This window comes from Rhopalosiphum maidis, chromosome 1 (genome assembly GCF_003676215.2).
Source record: "Rhopalosiphum maidis isolate BTI-1 chromosome 1, ASM367621v3, whole genome shotgun sequence".
NCBI classification, from domain to species: domain Eukaryota; kingdom Metazoa; phylum Arthropoda; class Insecta; order Hemiptera; family Aphididae; genus Rhopalosiphum; species Rhopalosiphum maidis.
Window position 1 is genome coordinate 2,126,081 of NC_040877.1, and position 15,750 is coordinate 2,141,830.

General features: G+C 24.1%; 1 protein-coding gene across 5 annotated transcripts; it reads left to right on the forward strand.

Moving 5' to 3' along the window:
- Positions 1-9,208: 9,208 nt before the first annotated feature.
- LOC113547889 (zinc finger protein 235-like) lies at positions 9,209-11,706 on the forward strand. 5 transcript variants are annotated; one of them, XM_026948461.1, is made up of 5 exons: positions 9,210-9,356; positions 9,429-9,964; positions 10,473-10,640; positions 10,696-10,904; positions 10,989-11,706. In XM_026948461.1, the coding sequence occupies exons 2-5, from the start codon at positions 9,864-9,866 to the stop codon at positions 11,612-11,614; spliced, it is 1,104 nt and encodes a 367-aa protein (XP_026804262.1). In that variant the 5' UTR covers positions 9,210-9,356; positions 9,429-9,863; the 3' UTR covers positions 11,615-11,706. The 5 variants fall into 5 exon arrangements, with proteins under 5 accessions (XP_026804261.1, XP_026804262.1, XP_026804259.1 ...); XM_026948458.1 differs by having other exon boundaries at positions 9,429-9,752; positions 9,822-9,964; positions 10,696-11,706; XM_026948460.1 differs by having other exon boundaries at positions 9,209-9,356; positions 10,708-11,706.
- Positions 11,707-15,750: the final 4,044 nt, after the last annotated feature.

The window sequence follows — 15,750 nt, forward strand, 5'->3', positions numbered from 1 at the left end:
TTTTCAAATCTTGAATATAAAGAAATTAGAAATTACAAAATAATTTATAATATTTAAATGACATTCTAGGAAAAAATGTATAAATCATCATACCTATAAATAGTTAAAAAATAATCGAAATATCTTAGCGATAAGTTTAGCGTTTGCTTCATTTTGCCTTAATTTTTTGTTCGTTTCTCCAGATTATAAAAAAAAAAAAAAGTAATAGGAATTTTAATTTTGCCCTCTTTAAAGTACAAACTAGATACAATTCGCTATCCAAACCATGCTCAAAATTGAAAGTCGAAACGTTTTATCGACTACTTATTATGTACACATACACAAAAAAAACATATCATTATTAAATTAATACATCAAGAATAAAAATGAAATATTTATCTTTATAGTTGATTTCACTTTAGATATAATAAAAAGGTTCAATATTTTTAAGATGTGCGCTTTTAAACAAGTATACGTTAATTGAAGTGTTTTACAAAAACTTTAAAAGAATGAATTGAAAAGTTTTGATTTCTGAGTTAGAAATAGGTATATAATGCAAACAATTAAGAATGGTATTTATGGTTAGGTTTTATACGGCAGTCATCATAACCGCACACTTTTATACATCGATTTTGCAGTTTTCCAAAATCAAGCAGTTCGATACGACGATACCATACATACTATTAAGTATCAATAACGCAAAAATCTATCAAAAATTATACTATTGTTTGTATAATTTCTTGATATTAATATATTACATACATACTTAATTCGATTATTTTAACATATTATGTTCACGATCGCATAAAGAGCTTCAAAAAAAAGATATTTAAAAGTCATAATTTGTAGAAATTTTGAATAGAAAATTATTCTTAATACATTCATAAAAAAATATATATTAAATACATTAATTTATTGATATTTAATTATTTAATAAATTTAAAAGTAGGCTTAGTTATAACATTATATTAATAATAATTTTTTAGTACAGTAAAGTTTACCTATATTATTTTATATAGTTTACAACATGTTTGCCAATTTTAATTTTAATATACATTGTATTAAGCTTGCTGTTGTTAATTAAATTTATTAGAAATTGTTCATATCTATATAAACGGCCTAGCCTTTTAAAATAATAATAAATAAATCATTTTCTTGATTCAACTTATTTAATTAAGAACTTATAAAATTAACAATTATAGATTAATGATTGAAATACCTAAATATATTTATTTATATAGGTAACTGCATTCAAATATACAATACTACCTGTTTTCCTATCCGACATCCACAAGGGCACAATTCATTATTATTTATTTGAAAAGCAAACCTTACAAATTAAAAGTAGTTACAAACTCGTACACACGCACATAAAAAAAAAATATTGCAAAACTTATTATATTCATTAGATTCACCCGACTATACTCATCTCATTTGCACCCAACATGTTGAATAATACGAGTCACGAGATTCCGGTAGTGTTTTCAACTGGTGACGTTAAATATCAAAATCCTTTTTATCTCTTACCGGTGTAGATACATAGCGTGTGCCCTTGGTCCGTGGGTAAATTTGAATCTACAATGTTCTCTACGATATAATAAATATACTTGTTTCAATAAAAATTATCATTAGTCGCAGCTCACAAATACACTACGAAAACTGAATAGATATTAGCTTACGTCTAGACACTAATTTATATGACACGCTGTTATTTGTGAAATAAAAAAAAATTACACTTTACTATGTATGCATTAATAACGATTCACGAATAAAAGGTATATACACTTTTATTTAATTGAATTCGGATATTTCGCTTTTTTTGTAAATATAACATAAATAAATTGAACAGTAATTAGCTAATTAATTGAAGTATTTAATTACTAATATTAAAAACAGGTGTTCAATTAATTAAAATATATTAATATATATATATTAATAAATTCAAAATTCCAATTATAGAATGTGTACCTAACTACGGAAATATTGAAATATCAAAACATCTAATGAAAATTTCAATAATCTATGATTATTCGTTTTTTAATTACAAGAAAATAACATAAAAAATCGTTCAAGGAGAAATAATTATCAATAGTTTACAATGTCGTTAAAATTTTAACTTCGAACACTCATAAAAAATTTATTTAACTATTTGACTCCGGTAACATTTTTTTATTATTACTATTATTATTAAGGTTTAAATTTTCAAATCTAATAAGATATAAAAAAAAATTTGTATTTATCTTAAATTTTAACTAAAAAATATTTTGAAATTTTTCGATATTTTACGAATTTTTCTAAATTTAAACGCTGATAAAAAACATTGTGATTATATAAATTTTCAATATTTTAATTGATGAATTTACAACTTATAAGAAACCATGTATTACATTTTAAAACATTTTTATCGATATGTTTTTTTTTTTTTTTAATGAAAAATTTACAATGTTTATAAAAATATAAAATGAGTAAAAAAATTTTGGAAGTTATTTTTAAGTTTATATTGCTAACTTAAATTAAATTTTAAATCCATTATCCTTGTTTTTTATCTTGTGTCATAAAATATGAAATATAATATAGTACAAAAGTTGAGAAACACTGACACATAAAAACACACATCATTGAAAAATCAATACATTCATAAATATTATGTTATTATTTTATATTACGTTATAATGTGGATGGGCCGATACCATTTGTTACCGATATCCGATACTCAAATATATGCTACCAATATAAAACTGATAACCGTCAATACAAGTTTATGAAAATATTAAAATAACATTTTTGATAAAAAAAAAAAAACAGAGCCGATATTAAGATAGAACCAATACCACCAGGTAACCATAGGTAACTTTCCTATAACTTTTATTCTTGTTATGGGAGATGATATTTTGCCTCAATTTTATTAGTTGTAATTATTTACAACACCAATAGGTATATTTAAGTACTATGTAATTGCGCCAAAATATAATATGTATTTTGCGCTACATCTAAAAATTAATTTTTATAATTTGCGCCACGACAGAAAACGAAACAAAATATATTATAATCTGTGCCACACTTTTAACTTCAATTGTTGGAATAGATTTATATATAATTTATATAATTTTAATATGACTGGTTTTATATGTTTTTTAAATAACCTATTTGATTACGCATAATGCCCTTTTATTTAGTTTTATGTGGCACAAATTACATATTTATCTTTATTATAGGTAAAAAAATGTGTGTGAAATCTTATACAAATAGTATTCAAATATTTGATATAGATATAATTTTTTTATGAATTCCTAACTACAAAATAATTTGTAAATTTTCGAAAGTTAGATGCATTTTGTCAAAATTCTAACTTTTAACGTTTATACAATTGTGAAAATAAATTTTCGAAGTTTTTAATCAGTAAATAATAAGCAACTTGTAAAGAACTTTGTATTACATTTTCAAGCATATTGACCCTGCAATTTTTTATCGAAATTTATAGAAAAAACAGTTGATAAGTGGGATTTTCTGTACATTGGTATCGAATGGGTCACGTCATTGTTTACGAAAAACGATTTTGAGCAAAAAGGGTCTATCAACCCATACTATTACTACTTTTTTTTTTTTATCTGGATCTTCGAACTGGGGAAGGACTGCCTATGCTCTGATTTCCCGCCGGTCCGCCATCGTTTATTTAACATAATAATAATTACAGTGACAGCAAATACAATACGGCTATACCTTACTAATAAGTAATACAAGACTATGCTATACAAAAAAAGAAGAATATGGTACAAATTGTACAAAATATGGTTTTCGTACTACTACTACTGTGGGCACATTTAAAATTCGTGAGTTCTGTGGCTGTTTCACTTAAAAAACTATGTACTATTCGATGGTCTTCACAAAATCATGAAATGATTGTTTAAAAGCGCTTAGTTTACTTTACGAAGATATTTTAAAACTTTTAGCATATATTTAACTTATGAACCGAAATAATACAAATGAAAAAGATAAAGCATCAGGTCTTCAAAAGCATTTTCAAAATTTGATATAATTTTAATAATTGTCATAGAAACCAAAATTCTTAACTCGTTACAAACTGTATCACTATTGCTACAAAAATCGGATATATACTTACTTAAAGCTTTTGAACTACTTCAAACAGCCTCAAAATATATATAAAATAAATGCGTGATAAATTTAAAGAAGTGTTCGAGAAAGCTAAACAATTTCGTGGAGAATTGAGCTAACATTCACTATAAAAAAAAAAGCAAAACTATTAAATATTTTGATAAATTAAGTAGCGATAAACATATCCATGATGCTTAACAATATTTTGAATTGGCAAAATTTTTAATTATAGACAACTATTTAATAGCGGCAGATTTTCCAGATTTATGTACAGTTTTTTTTCTTTTTTTGACAATGCTAGTGACGGTGGCAAGTGCAAAAAGAAGTTTTTTAAAACTTAAAATAATTAAAAACTATCTTCGAAGTACGATGTCCCAAATTTATTCGTCAAGTTTAGCTATTATATCAATAGAAAATAAAATTTCCAAAGAAATTAATACAGAATATATTATTTCTACTTTAACAAATAAGAAGTTTAGAAAAATGTTTTAAGTTTTAAGTCTTATATTTATTTTAATTTTTATTTGTTACGATTATAACTATTTACTGATTTTTTTGTAAGAAAATAATATAATGAAGTATTAAATTAATAATCAATATTATTTTATTATTAATTAAATAGTTATACAATAATAAAATATGTAATAATATTTTTAAAAAAATTTTAATATAATTTTAGTACACTCCTCAGATTTTTTAATATATATATACATATATAAGCCTGGGCCCAAATTTTTAAGGTATTCCACTGGAAAAGAACAAAATAAATAATACAATAAGTTCAACTAAAACATTACATCAACGCCAAAAAACTTGGTTAAATCAAAAAAAATAACTTTCGAAGAAAACGGCGAGAATCATATATTTAATAATATAATTATTATAAGACACTACGTATAAGAATATTATAGGAAATAGGACTAATAACAGTAAGAACCTGAAATATATAGTCTATCGATTGTATATACAACAATCACGGTATATAAACTATGTACCTACTAAATTACAGACTCACAAGAATACTCGAGTTATTTTTTGTTGGTTGCTTAAGTATTATATAGAACATACGATAATATAATATGATTATTTATTACAATATGTTATGTTATAACTTATAAGGTTATTAACATTTAATACATTTTAATAAATATAAATTTTAAATCTAGGTTACAATTTTTAAAATGCATAATTTAGGTATATTTTATATTTTACATATAAATACATATTTGGTGATTTTTAATAGTTACAAATCCCCTTTCCTATTAATTACTACATACAAAATACATTTTAATTTGCTCTTAATAAAAATAAAATATAATAAAAATTTTTTAAAAAAATGTACAGTTTTTTAATCTAATAAATCATTTTTATTTTTAACAAGGTTAGGTCAATAATATCTCAAAAATAAATCTTATTCACATACATTTTTCTCTTCTCTTCAGCTTAGAAGTTATATGATTATAGGAGTTGCATTTATAATGTTCTTTATAAATGCTCTTTATTTGTAGAAAATCAAGTCATTAAAGGAATTTAAGCTAAATATATATAATATGGTGAGTTTTAGAATCGAAGATACAAAATGAAATATTTTGCATATCTTGTTAATTTTAGGAAGAAAGTAAATATTTCATTAATTTTCATAGCTGGAGTAGATACATATTTAATATTTTCTAAACAAAATTGAATATTTTTCTTTCTTAACATTATTATTTAACGTAGGAATTTATCGTCAAATTATTATCATCATAATATTTTTATAATATTTATAATATTTTATTAATATCAAAAACAATAATAATAATAACAACCATTTACAAATTAGTATATATAAAAATCGTATTATGTTTTTGATTCTCTCTTTAAAAGCTAGGCTTGTGCTAAGGATAGAGAGTTCAATACATTAAAATGAAGAACTAATAGATAGTTACATTAAGATACAAATACAGTAATAATATAATAATAAAAATAATAGGAAAGCAATAAAAGAGAGAAAAAAAATAAACAATTAAATTAATTAATTAAACCAGTAAATTAAACATTTATAAAGGAAGATTAATAAATTTGTTAATGTGAACACAATATTTTGCTGAAGACAATATTATATTAAAAAGTTATTAATTAAAAAATAATTAACATGCATTTTAAACTGTTAATGAATAAAACTTTTTGCATAATTTAATACCAATATTAACGGGGCTATGTTGACCAAATGTATAGTAGCACTATTGAATCATAGTCGAATATTAATTTGATAACGGTATAATGTTTATTTAATATATATCGTGTTATTGTGTTAATATAATATATGCCGAAATAGTATCTTTTCGTCGATATAAACTTAACTTATCGTAAATTTATTTATTAATTATTGAATAGTAAAGTTGTTGTGTACGGTTGACATTTTACAGTAATTTTTTTAATCATATTTTAAATTTTACTTATAAATTTATTTTTCCATACTTAACATTTATTTTTTGTACACATTAGTAACAACATTAGATGTTTTTTCAAAATTTTAAATAATTTTTTTTAAAAAACAATTTCAAAAATGTTCATGTGTATTTTAAAATGTTGTTCGTATTGATTTTACCTTTATTAGATCTTATAATTAGATCTCTAATTATAATAAATAACAGTCTATGACCCACAAAGAAAAGTTCTGATATCACATCACTCATCAGTATAATAGTGTACCACTGAAAAATGTAGATTTAAATTAATTTGTGAACCTACAATAGAGGATTTTGATGGCTAAAAATTGTAGTACGTATAAACTTCATAGTCTATTTGAGTACATTCCAATGGCGCCTGTAAAATATAATTTTGTAGTTTTTACGTTTTAATAAATTCATTTTTGTTATAATTTAGAAATTAAAACCTAACGCCAGCTGGGATGTTGCCATACATATCAAATGTCATCTATAACCTTATACAACATCCGGTAGCTTCATTATTTACACAACTCATAAAAAAAATAAATTCTATTAAAAATATTTTAAAATGATTTGTTTTCAAATCGAAGAAAATATAATGACCAAATACTTGTCTTCATGATAATTAATAGTTTTCGACAAAAGTTATAGTTTAAAAAAAATATAGGTACTTACTATATTATATATACCTATATGATATACCTAATTATATGTTATTAATTTACTAAAATTATTATCTTTTATTTGATAACTTTACTATAAATATAATAAAAAAGAAAGTTTGTAAGATTATAAGTATCACTCAGGAGTGGGTCACTGTTATGGATGTGTTAAATTTAAATTGAATAATGTATTATTGAATACGAAAAATTAGAGTTTAAGACTTTTCGGCGCTGCCATTTCAGCAATACATATAATTTTTGGCGCTGCCGTTTGGGCGATGCTGATTCGACGATAAAGACAAAATAGGAACAAGCTTAAATTAAAATTAAATATCTAAGGTTAAGTTATAATAATAATAATAAAATAAAATAATATAGATTAAAAAAAAGAACACCAGTTTATGTAAAATTAATATATCTAATCAATATTTTATTTTTATGCTATATTATTACTAACAATATTAATAATAATAATTTATTAGACATTCCCCTGATAAATGTGGGAATATCATTATTATCATATCTATCAACTAATTTAAAAATACGTTTATCCGTGTCTACATTTTTTTAACTTTTTTTGTGGACTATTACCCGTTACCGATTGTTCGTACTATGTATCCGTCCCTGCTTATAATTTGTTAATTTTACATAAACTGGTGATTTTTTTTTAATCTATCATATTATATAATTTAATTATTATTATTATATTTACATTTTTTTTTTATTTATTTAAATAATTCTATTCAATTATTTTATTTAAAATTGTATTAAACTAACTTAACCTTAGATATTTAATTTTCACTTTCGCTTGTATTTTGTCTTTATCGTTGAATCGGCGTCGCCGAAAATATCTATCGCCAAAATGGCCATGCCGAAAAGTTCCATTCCCGAAAAACTATTATGATTTATGATAGACTGGTAGGATTTTTTCCGAACCTATTATATTTAATATACTCTAAGTATTTAATTATTATAAATATTATAATAATATATATTTTTACCATATTATATCAACTTATTATACAACTCAAAATGTATTAACGCCACTATTAACATCTTTCTGTAAATACAGTAATACTGTAAAAATAGATAATAATATCTTAAAATAAATCAATAATGTCAATACGTATAGTCAAATTCCAAAAAACTTCCCCCGGGACATATGTTCCTTTTACCTTTTTAATGCACTCCTAAACTCCATACAACAAATTACGATAGCCAAGTTATTAATTACTACCATCTACAAGGATTTCAATGATTTCAGACGACTTAACTTCTTATCACACCTACCAAGCTATTTTCCCAACTTTTCGTATTGCACATTTTTAATAGTTAGGTAGTAAACTAGTAACCCATTGACTAATTTATAGCTTATACTATATTTAGGTTAGGTCAGGCTTATTAGTCTATATTTAGTACTTACATTTTATCTTTTCATACTATATTACTACAAATTAATTGATAATGATGAACTTAGAATTTCATAATATAGGTAGTTAAAAACCATTATTTGATATTTATTTCTCAAACAAATAACCGATTTATAATAAAATTATTGATTAGATGCACTAGCATATTTTTCTTAGGGCATTTTTTTTTTTATAATACTGTACAATATTGAGAATTTGTAATATAGGTAGGTACCTACTTAACTACTTACAAGTGTGTAATACCACTTATACCACAGAATATAACAAATAATATAAATTAAAAATAATAAATATCAATATGGTCATAGTTTCATAATGTATAACTACCACTGCCTACCTATTATCATTTTTTTTATAGGTATTAATGTATTATTATAACTTTATAAGTAATGTTTAATTAAGATCGTAAATTTATTAATGTGCTAATAGATCTTAGGTACCATAAAACAATAATAATAATAATAACATACAGATAACAGATAATTGTATAAGATTTGTAATACCTATCATATTAAGATATATTATCAAAAAAAAAATATACCTTTACATTTTCAAATTGAGTTTATTTTATATAACTATTGAACTAATAACTGACTCGGCAAACGTATTATCACGATTAAAGACAGTATCTTTAATCGTGCGTATTATCCGTAAAACAATTTTTTTTTTTGAGGTACCTTACCAAAACAAAAACTAATGGGAGCACCAACCGAACATAATATATGAATATGACTTCGACAGTAAGTTCGATAGCTTTTGTGGTTTCCAAGATTATCGAGTACTGACAAACGCACGATCATTTTTTTATTTAGGTAATATAGGAGATAGATATCTTAATTCATACCATTCATGGTTACAAGTTACAACTACTGCTGGTACAACAGAACGCCCGACTCGGTTCTTATCAAAAATACGCCGAGTCGGTTTTATTGTTTATATACGATATGATTATGATACCTATACATGAAATTATGCGAATTTTACACAAAATTCAAAACTGTCTTCATTGACAACATTTTTTTAATTTATGAAATTATTATTTTTTATCCACAAGTAACCATTTTCCGATTTTTTATATTCAATATATACTGTGTACGTGTGTTGTACTATTCATCATTAAGGAATATACAATATTCGTATGTATATAGTGTTTGTTATGTCTATCAATGCTGAATAATATGTTTTTATGTTCTATATTGAAATAGTCTTATAATGAAATTTCATTATTAAATTAATCAACTCCGAGTATGGAAACCAATCATCCAGTGTCGACGACGCGGGTTGATGCCATGGATAATATCAAACATGATCGTTCTGTAAACCACGGCTCTCTGATAAATAATATAAGGTAAAAATTATGTATTCAGTGTAAAAAAATTGGGACTAACTAATACTAGTAGGAATCTGTATTCTATTTATTTTTTTATGTATCTTTCAATAAAATTTAGTCCTTCAAGTTTAGAGGTCAGAAAATAATTTACATTGACTATTATCAATTAGGTATTGTTATTTATTGAACCAATAGTCAAATACTAGTCTTTTGAATTAGATTTAGTAGCCCATGATTGATCCATTAAGTTTTAATATTAAACTTTTAGATTAAATTAATCAAATTTTATACAATACAGTATTAGAATTTTCTCAGTGTTATGCCTATTATAATTCAAGTTTATTACATTCCTTAAATGTATTATTTTAGATTTTTAATGTTTTAACAATTTATTTTACTACTATACATTTTAATTAGGTAATCATGGTATGATATTATAATATATGAAGATTAAAATATGTATACTTTAATAACGATTATTTATAAAAATAAATTACTCACAAGCATATTCTTGTTCTATTTACAGTCATATGCCAACATTTGGTCTACCAGCTAGTGCCTATGAATTAAATTCCAGTGCAAGATTAACTATACGATTTGATAGAGAAATGTTCAACAGTAGTCTATTTGAGAGTGAAATAGAAATCAGTCCGGCGTTTCGATTTAATAGAAATGATTTATTCAGACCTCCGCAGTAAGATATAAATAAATTAGTTTTTTTTTAACTATTATCTAATTTTATTGAATAGTTTTGATTTCAGTCATAGAAGTAACACATTATTGAATGGACAATTCTCTACACCCAAGGAACTAGTTCAAAATTTAGATACCAAAAAGCATTTACATGAGTTTGGGTTAAAAAAAGCCGAGGTCAAAGCCAAACTGTTTAAATGTGATGTGTGCAAAAAATCATTCTCTAGTTCTGGTGGATTGACTGTCCATTACAGAACACATACAGGTAACAAACCTTTCAAATGTGATTTATGTAATAAAACTTTCTCAAATTCAAGTCATTACAATTACCACATGCGTGTACATTCAGGAGATAAACCATTTAAATGCCATGTGTGCAACAAAGAATATTCTTGTGCTAATGGTATCTTATACCATCAGAGAACCCATCACTTTTTACAAGATACAAAACCGCTAAAATGTGATGTATGTGACAAACTGTTCTCCAGTATTGGTGGTCTGACTGTTCATTATCGCTCTCACACTGGTGACCGCCCATTTAAGTGTGATGTATGTTTTAAAACATTTACTAGTTCCAGTCACTGCAAGTATCATCAGAAGACTCATTCACAATTGATTGCAAAAAAAACCTTGAAATGTGATGTTTGTAACAAATTGTTCTCCAGTTCAGGTGGCCTTGTAGTTCATTACAGAATGCATACTGGTGATCGTCCATTCAAATGTGAAGTTTGCTTCAAATCATTTACTAGCTCCAGTCATTTCAAGTACCACCAAAAATCACATGTGATTTCAAATGATAAAAAAACATTGAAGTGTGATGTATGTGATAAGTTATTTTCTAGTGCTGGTGGTCTAGTGGTTCATTACCGTACACATACTGGTCACAGACCATTCAAATGTGACATTTGCTTAAAATCTTTTACCAGCTCAAGTCATTTCAAATATCACCAAAAAACCCACATGGTTAATGTTTAATGTAACTTAAATAAATTTTAGTTAAGAGAAACTTATTACTTATTAGGTTATTATATTTATATTTTGAAATGCTTACTTTTTAGTTCAGTAAATATATTATTAGTTTTGTATAAAACTTCTTTCCTATACTCAGTATATACTATAATATTTGTTTTGTTTATAATTAGTATAGAATCAATATTTTAAGGCTTTTCTTTTATTAATCATTAATTAACTAAGTTTATTTTAACTATATTAATATTTAATTATAAAAATTAAATATTTCATAAATATAATTTATTTGTCGTGTAAAAATTGTATCAAGTATCAATTTATTTGTAGTTTATGAGTAATTTTACTTTTTTCAGTAAACATAATATTTATTTTATATCTAATCATTGTATTATGTAAAATAAGAATTATTTGACATTGTACATCTGTCAATGTTTCATTGTTTTTAATATTGAATGTTCTGTCTCTAAAAATCTGTATACCAAATTCACAATGATCAAATCTTTTTAAAGGAAAATATTATAAATTGTTAAATTATAATTCAATGGTAATGTTCAATTGTTTATACTGAATGTACATGTAAATTTTTAAATTTGAATTGATTGCTCATTGAAATTTTATTAATTTTATTGTTTTGTAAGGAATGACTTAAAAATGATATTTTAATTTCTCCATTCTTAGCATTTTTTTATTTTGCTTTTTTCTTTAAATTAAACAAATTAAAATTCTAATTCATTGTTTTATTTACTGTTTATTATGTATTGCATACCTATTTGTCTAGATTGTTATCATAAGGGCACGGATTTTTATGTATTTACATGTTTTTTCTGAACAGTCCAAAAAATAGCTAGGTAAGCTACAAGTTTGATTTGTAGTCAATACAGTGGTGGCGCCAGGGGTGGGCCTGCCCACCTTAAAAAGTCAATTATTAAATAGAAGCTAGGTAGGTTAGGTTAGGTATTATATTTACATAATTTTTTAAGTATATAAAAAGTGGTTACATTAATAGATGTTTTATTAGAAAAAAATACTATTTATACATGTTTACAAATTATTGTTTTAATAAGTTTATGCGACAAAGAAATAACCTAATGGTGATTTGACCACTCCTCTCTTGCAAAAGTGCCTGTCATCACTATTATTTTTATATATATCAAGTTAATATATTGGCCCCCCTAAAAAATCTTGGGCTTAGCCCTGGCCCACCTGGTACTAAAATTCTGGCACCGCCACTGAGTCAATAGATCCGAAATATAAAATTTTATTTTGCATTTTTTGACATGTAATGACTGTAGTGTATATTTCTGTATTTTACAATTTTTTATTGCATTTATACGGGTTTTAACTTTTAAATGCATAATATGTAATATTTTGCTTATTTTAATTAAAATAACATATTTATAGTCCATGTAATTTGTCGAAGTCATTTTTTTATCTTATCTGAGACCTATGGAGACAAATAGTAATCTATTATTGAGTAAGTTTTAGTGAATCATACATTAGTTGTGTTTGTCATGATCCGAGTATGCGTAACTTTCATTCGATTTTATTTATTTATATTTAAAATGCCGAACATTTTTTATTTTATAGGGCATATTTCTATAAAATAAGAGCATAAATGCATATTTCTAAGGTTTTTAGAGCATGTAATCCGGGCCCTAGTTATCATATATCTAAAAACAAAATATAAATAGTGCTGTATGGATTGTATAATAAAATCCCTACTAAGACAAAATCTATCAATATCACATTTTGATATTTTAATAACTGTAATAGTTGGTTATTTTGAATTATATAATTATTTTAATTTATAGACTGCTATCATATTTAATCAAAAATAATGTTCACCCTGTGTAACATAAAAGGTACCTACTCTGAACCCCCATGAATCATGACCTACTAAAAACTTGTTTTTGAACCATATAAACTACTTAACTACCTACATTATTTTTATATAGGAATCAAAAATATATTAAATAAATACAAGTTTTTTTTTAAGATATTTGAATTTTTAATATCTAATAGTTAATACTAGAGAGCCTAGATAATAATCTAAGCTATAACCTATTCATTATAAAGGAAATATATAATATAATATAGTTATCACTTAAACACTTCTTATAAAACTAAATGATCTGTTAAAAGTCACAAATATATTTTTATCAAAATTATAAATCAAACTTTTTAGCAAAACTTCTTTTAAAAATAAATGATATATACAGTATTTACTATTGTCAATCTCGCCGGTGAAAAACAATTTACTTTTACAATTGTATGTCTATTATTATTAACATTCAAATGTAACAAAATAAAAGTTCATAAATACACAATAACAATTATTTCGTTAAATTTTAGATTCTAATAAACTGAGTGATAAATAGACCCACTGGTATTGGTTTTACGACAAAAAATACGTTTTTTTTTAATCTATAGTCTTTAATCCTTTCTCTTTGTATTATTAGTTATTTCGTATTAGTTTTAGTCTGTGTTTTTACTGTCTGTTATATCATGTTTATTTAAAAAAAGCTCAAATCTAAAACTAGTAAAACTTTAAGTTTGGTTCTCGTTCTCGCACCTAATTCGATCTAATTAATATTAGTTAATACATTAACTTTGTGAGTTTGTGACGTCAAAATAATATTTTTTATAACAATCGCATTATCATAAAATATTACGCTTAATTATTTTTTTAAAAGCATTTAAAATTAGAATTTTAAAGAAAATTCAATCAAATCCTGAAAATTTGCAAATGAATTTATAGTTGTAAAAAATTCATATCATCCTAGATTTGAAAATTTAGTAAAAAGTTTCTCATAAATTATCATTACTGGATTTGAAAAAAAATCTTAACGTAATTCGTAGGTAATTCCAAATATGTATTTTTTATAAACGCTTGAAGCTTAAATTTTGACGAAATAGAATATACCAAGCTAGGTAATTTACGTGTACACAAATCATTTTCTTAATTTATTGTTATTCAAAAATAAGTATTCGTAGATACTAGATACTGGAACTAGATAGGTATTTAAAATATTCATTGCTCACCAAAACTAAATATTTACTTAATTATTTTCTAGACACGTAAATTAATTGTAACTTGTAGGTAATGGGTATATGTTATATTGTTATTGCGTATTAATTTATTTTATATTTTATACCATATTGTCCATATTATCATATAAGTATTCATATTTCAATATTTGTATATATTATTACTAAAGGTAAAATAAATTACTAAAATAGTTTTTATAACAATACATTATGTGTATAATAGTTATAATACTATTACCAGCCTTTACTGATAGATGATAGTACGAGATCTAGAAGAGGCGATCCGGGGCACTAATCATATAGAGGGGCACAGATTTCAAATTTTAAACTTATATTTTTCTTTTATTTAGAGGTATCTGGTACATAAGTATATATAAGTGAGGCCAGGGACGTACACAGGGAGGTGTTTTGGGTGTTCAAACACCCCCCGAAATATTTGGTTTTCGTATGGTTATTTACTTATTCTATTTTAATGTTAATTGTCATATTATACTTTGATAGACAGGTATGATATTACATTGTATTTGTGAAAAACCAATTGAAGCAAAAATAAAAACTTAATACTAACAAAGGTATTCGGTAAAAAGGAACAAAGGAAAAAAGGAACAATTTTTAAAAATTTGAATATAAAAAAAAAAAAAATTATATTAATTGATTATGAAGATTAAAAATGATTATTTAAGCACATTTACTCGAAAAATGTGTATCAAATTATTATTATTATATAATGAGAAAATTGAGCGTGTTGCTGGTAAAATTTGCTCTTAAATAATATACAAATAATAAATATATCAATAAAATAAAAAATATATGTATATCCTTCAAAAGCTACTTTTTAACCTCCTTTATTGGATTTAAAAGTTTCCATTTCAAATATATTTATTAAATTGAAATATAAAAATTAAATGAAAACACTTTAACACTTCTATGACTCAATAGACTAAAATTTGTTCTTTCAAATAATTGCATGAAAGTATGAAAAGTCTACATGGGAGATTTCCAGTACTTAATAAAATGTTATTTTATATTTTACCACTAATAAATTTTATGATTAAGTATGAAAAGGTCATTTATAGTCAACTAAAGTTCCGGGT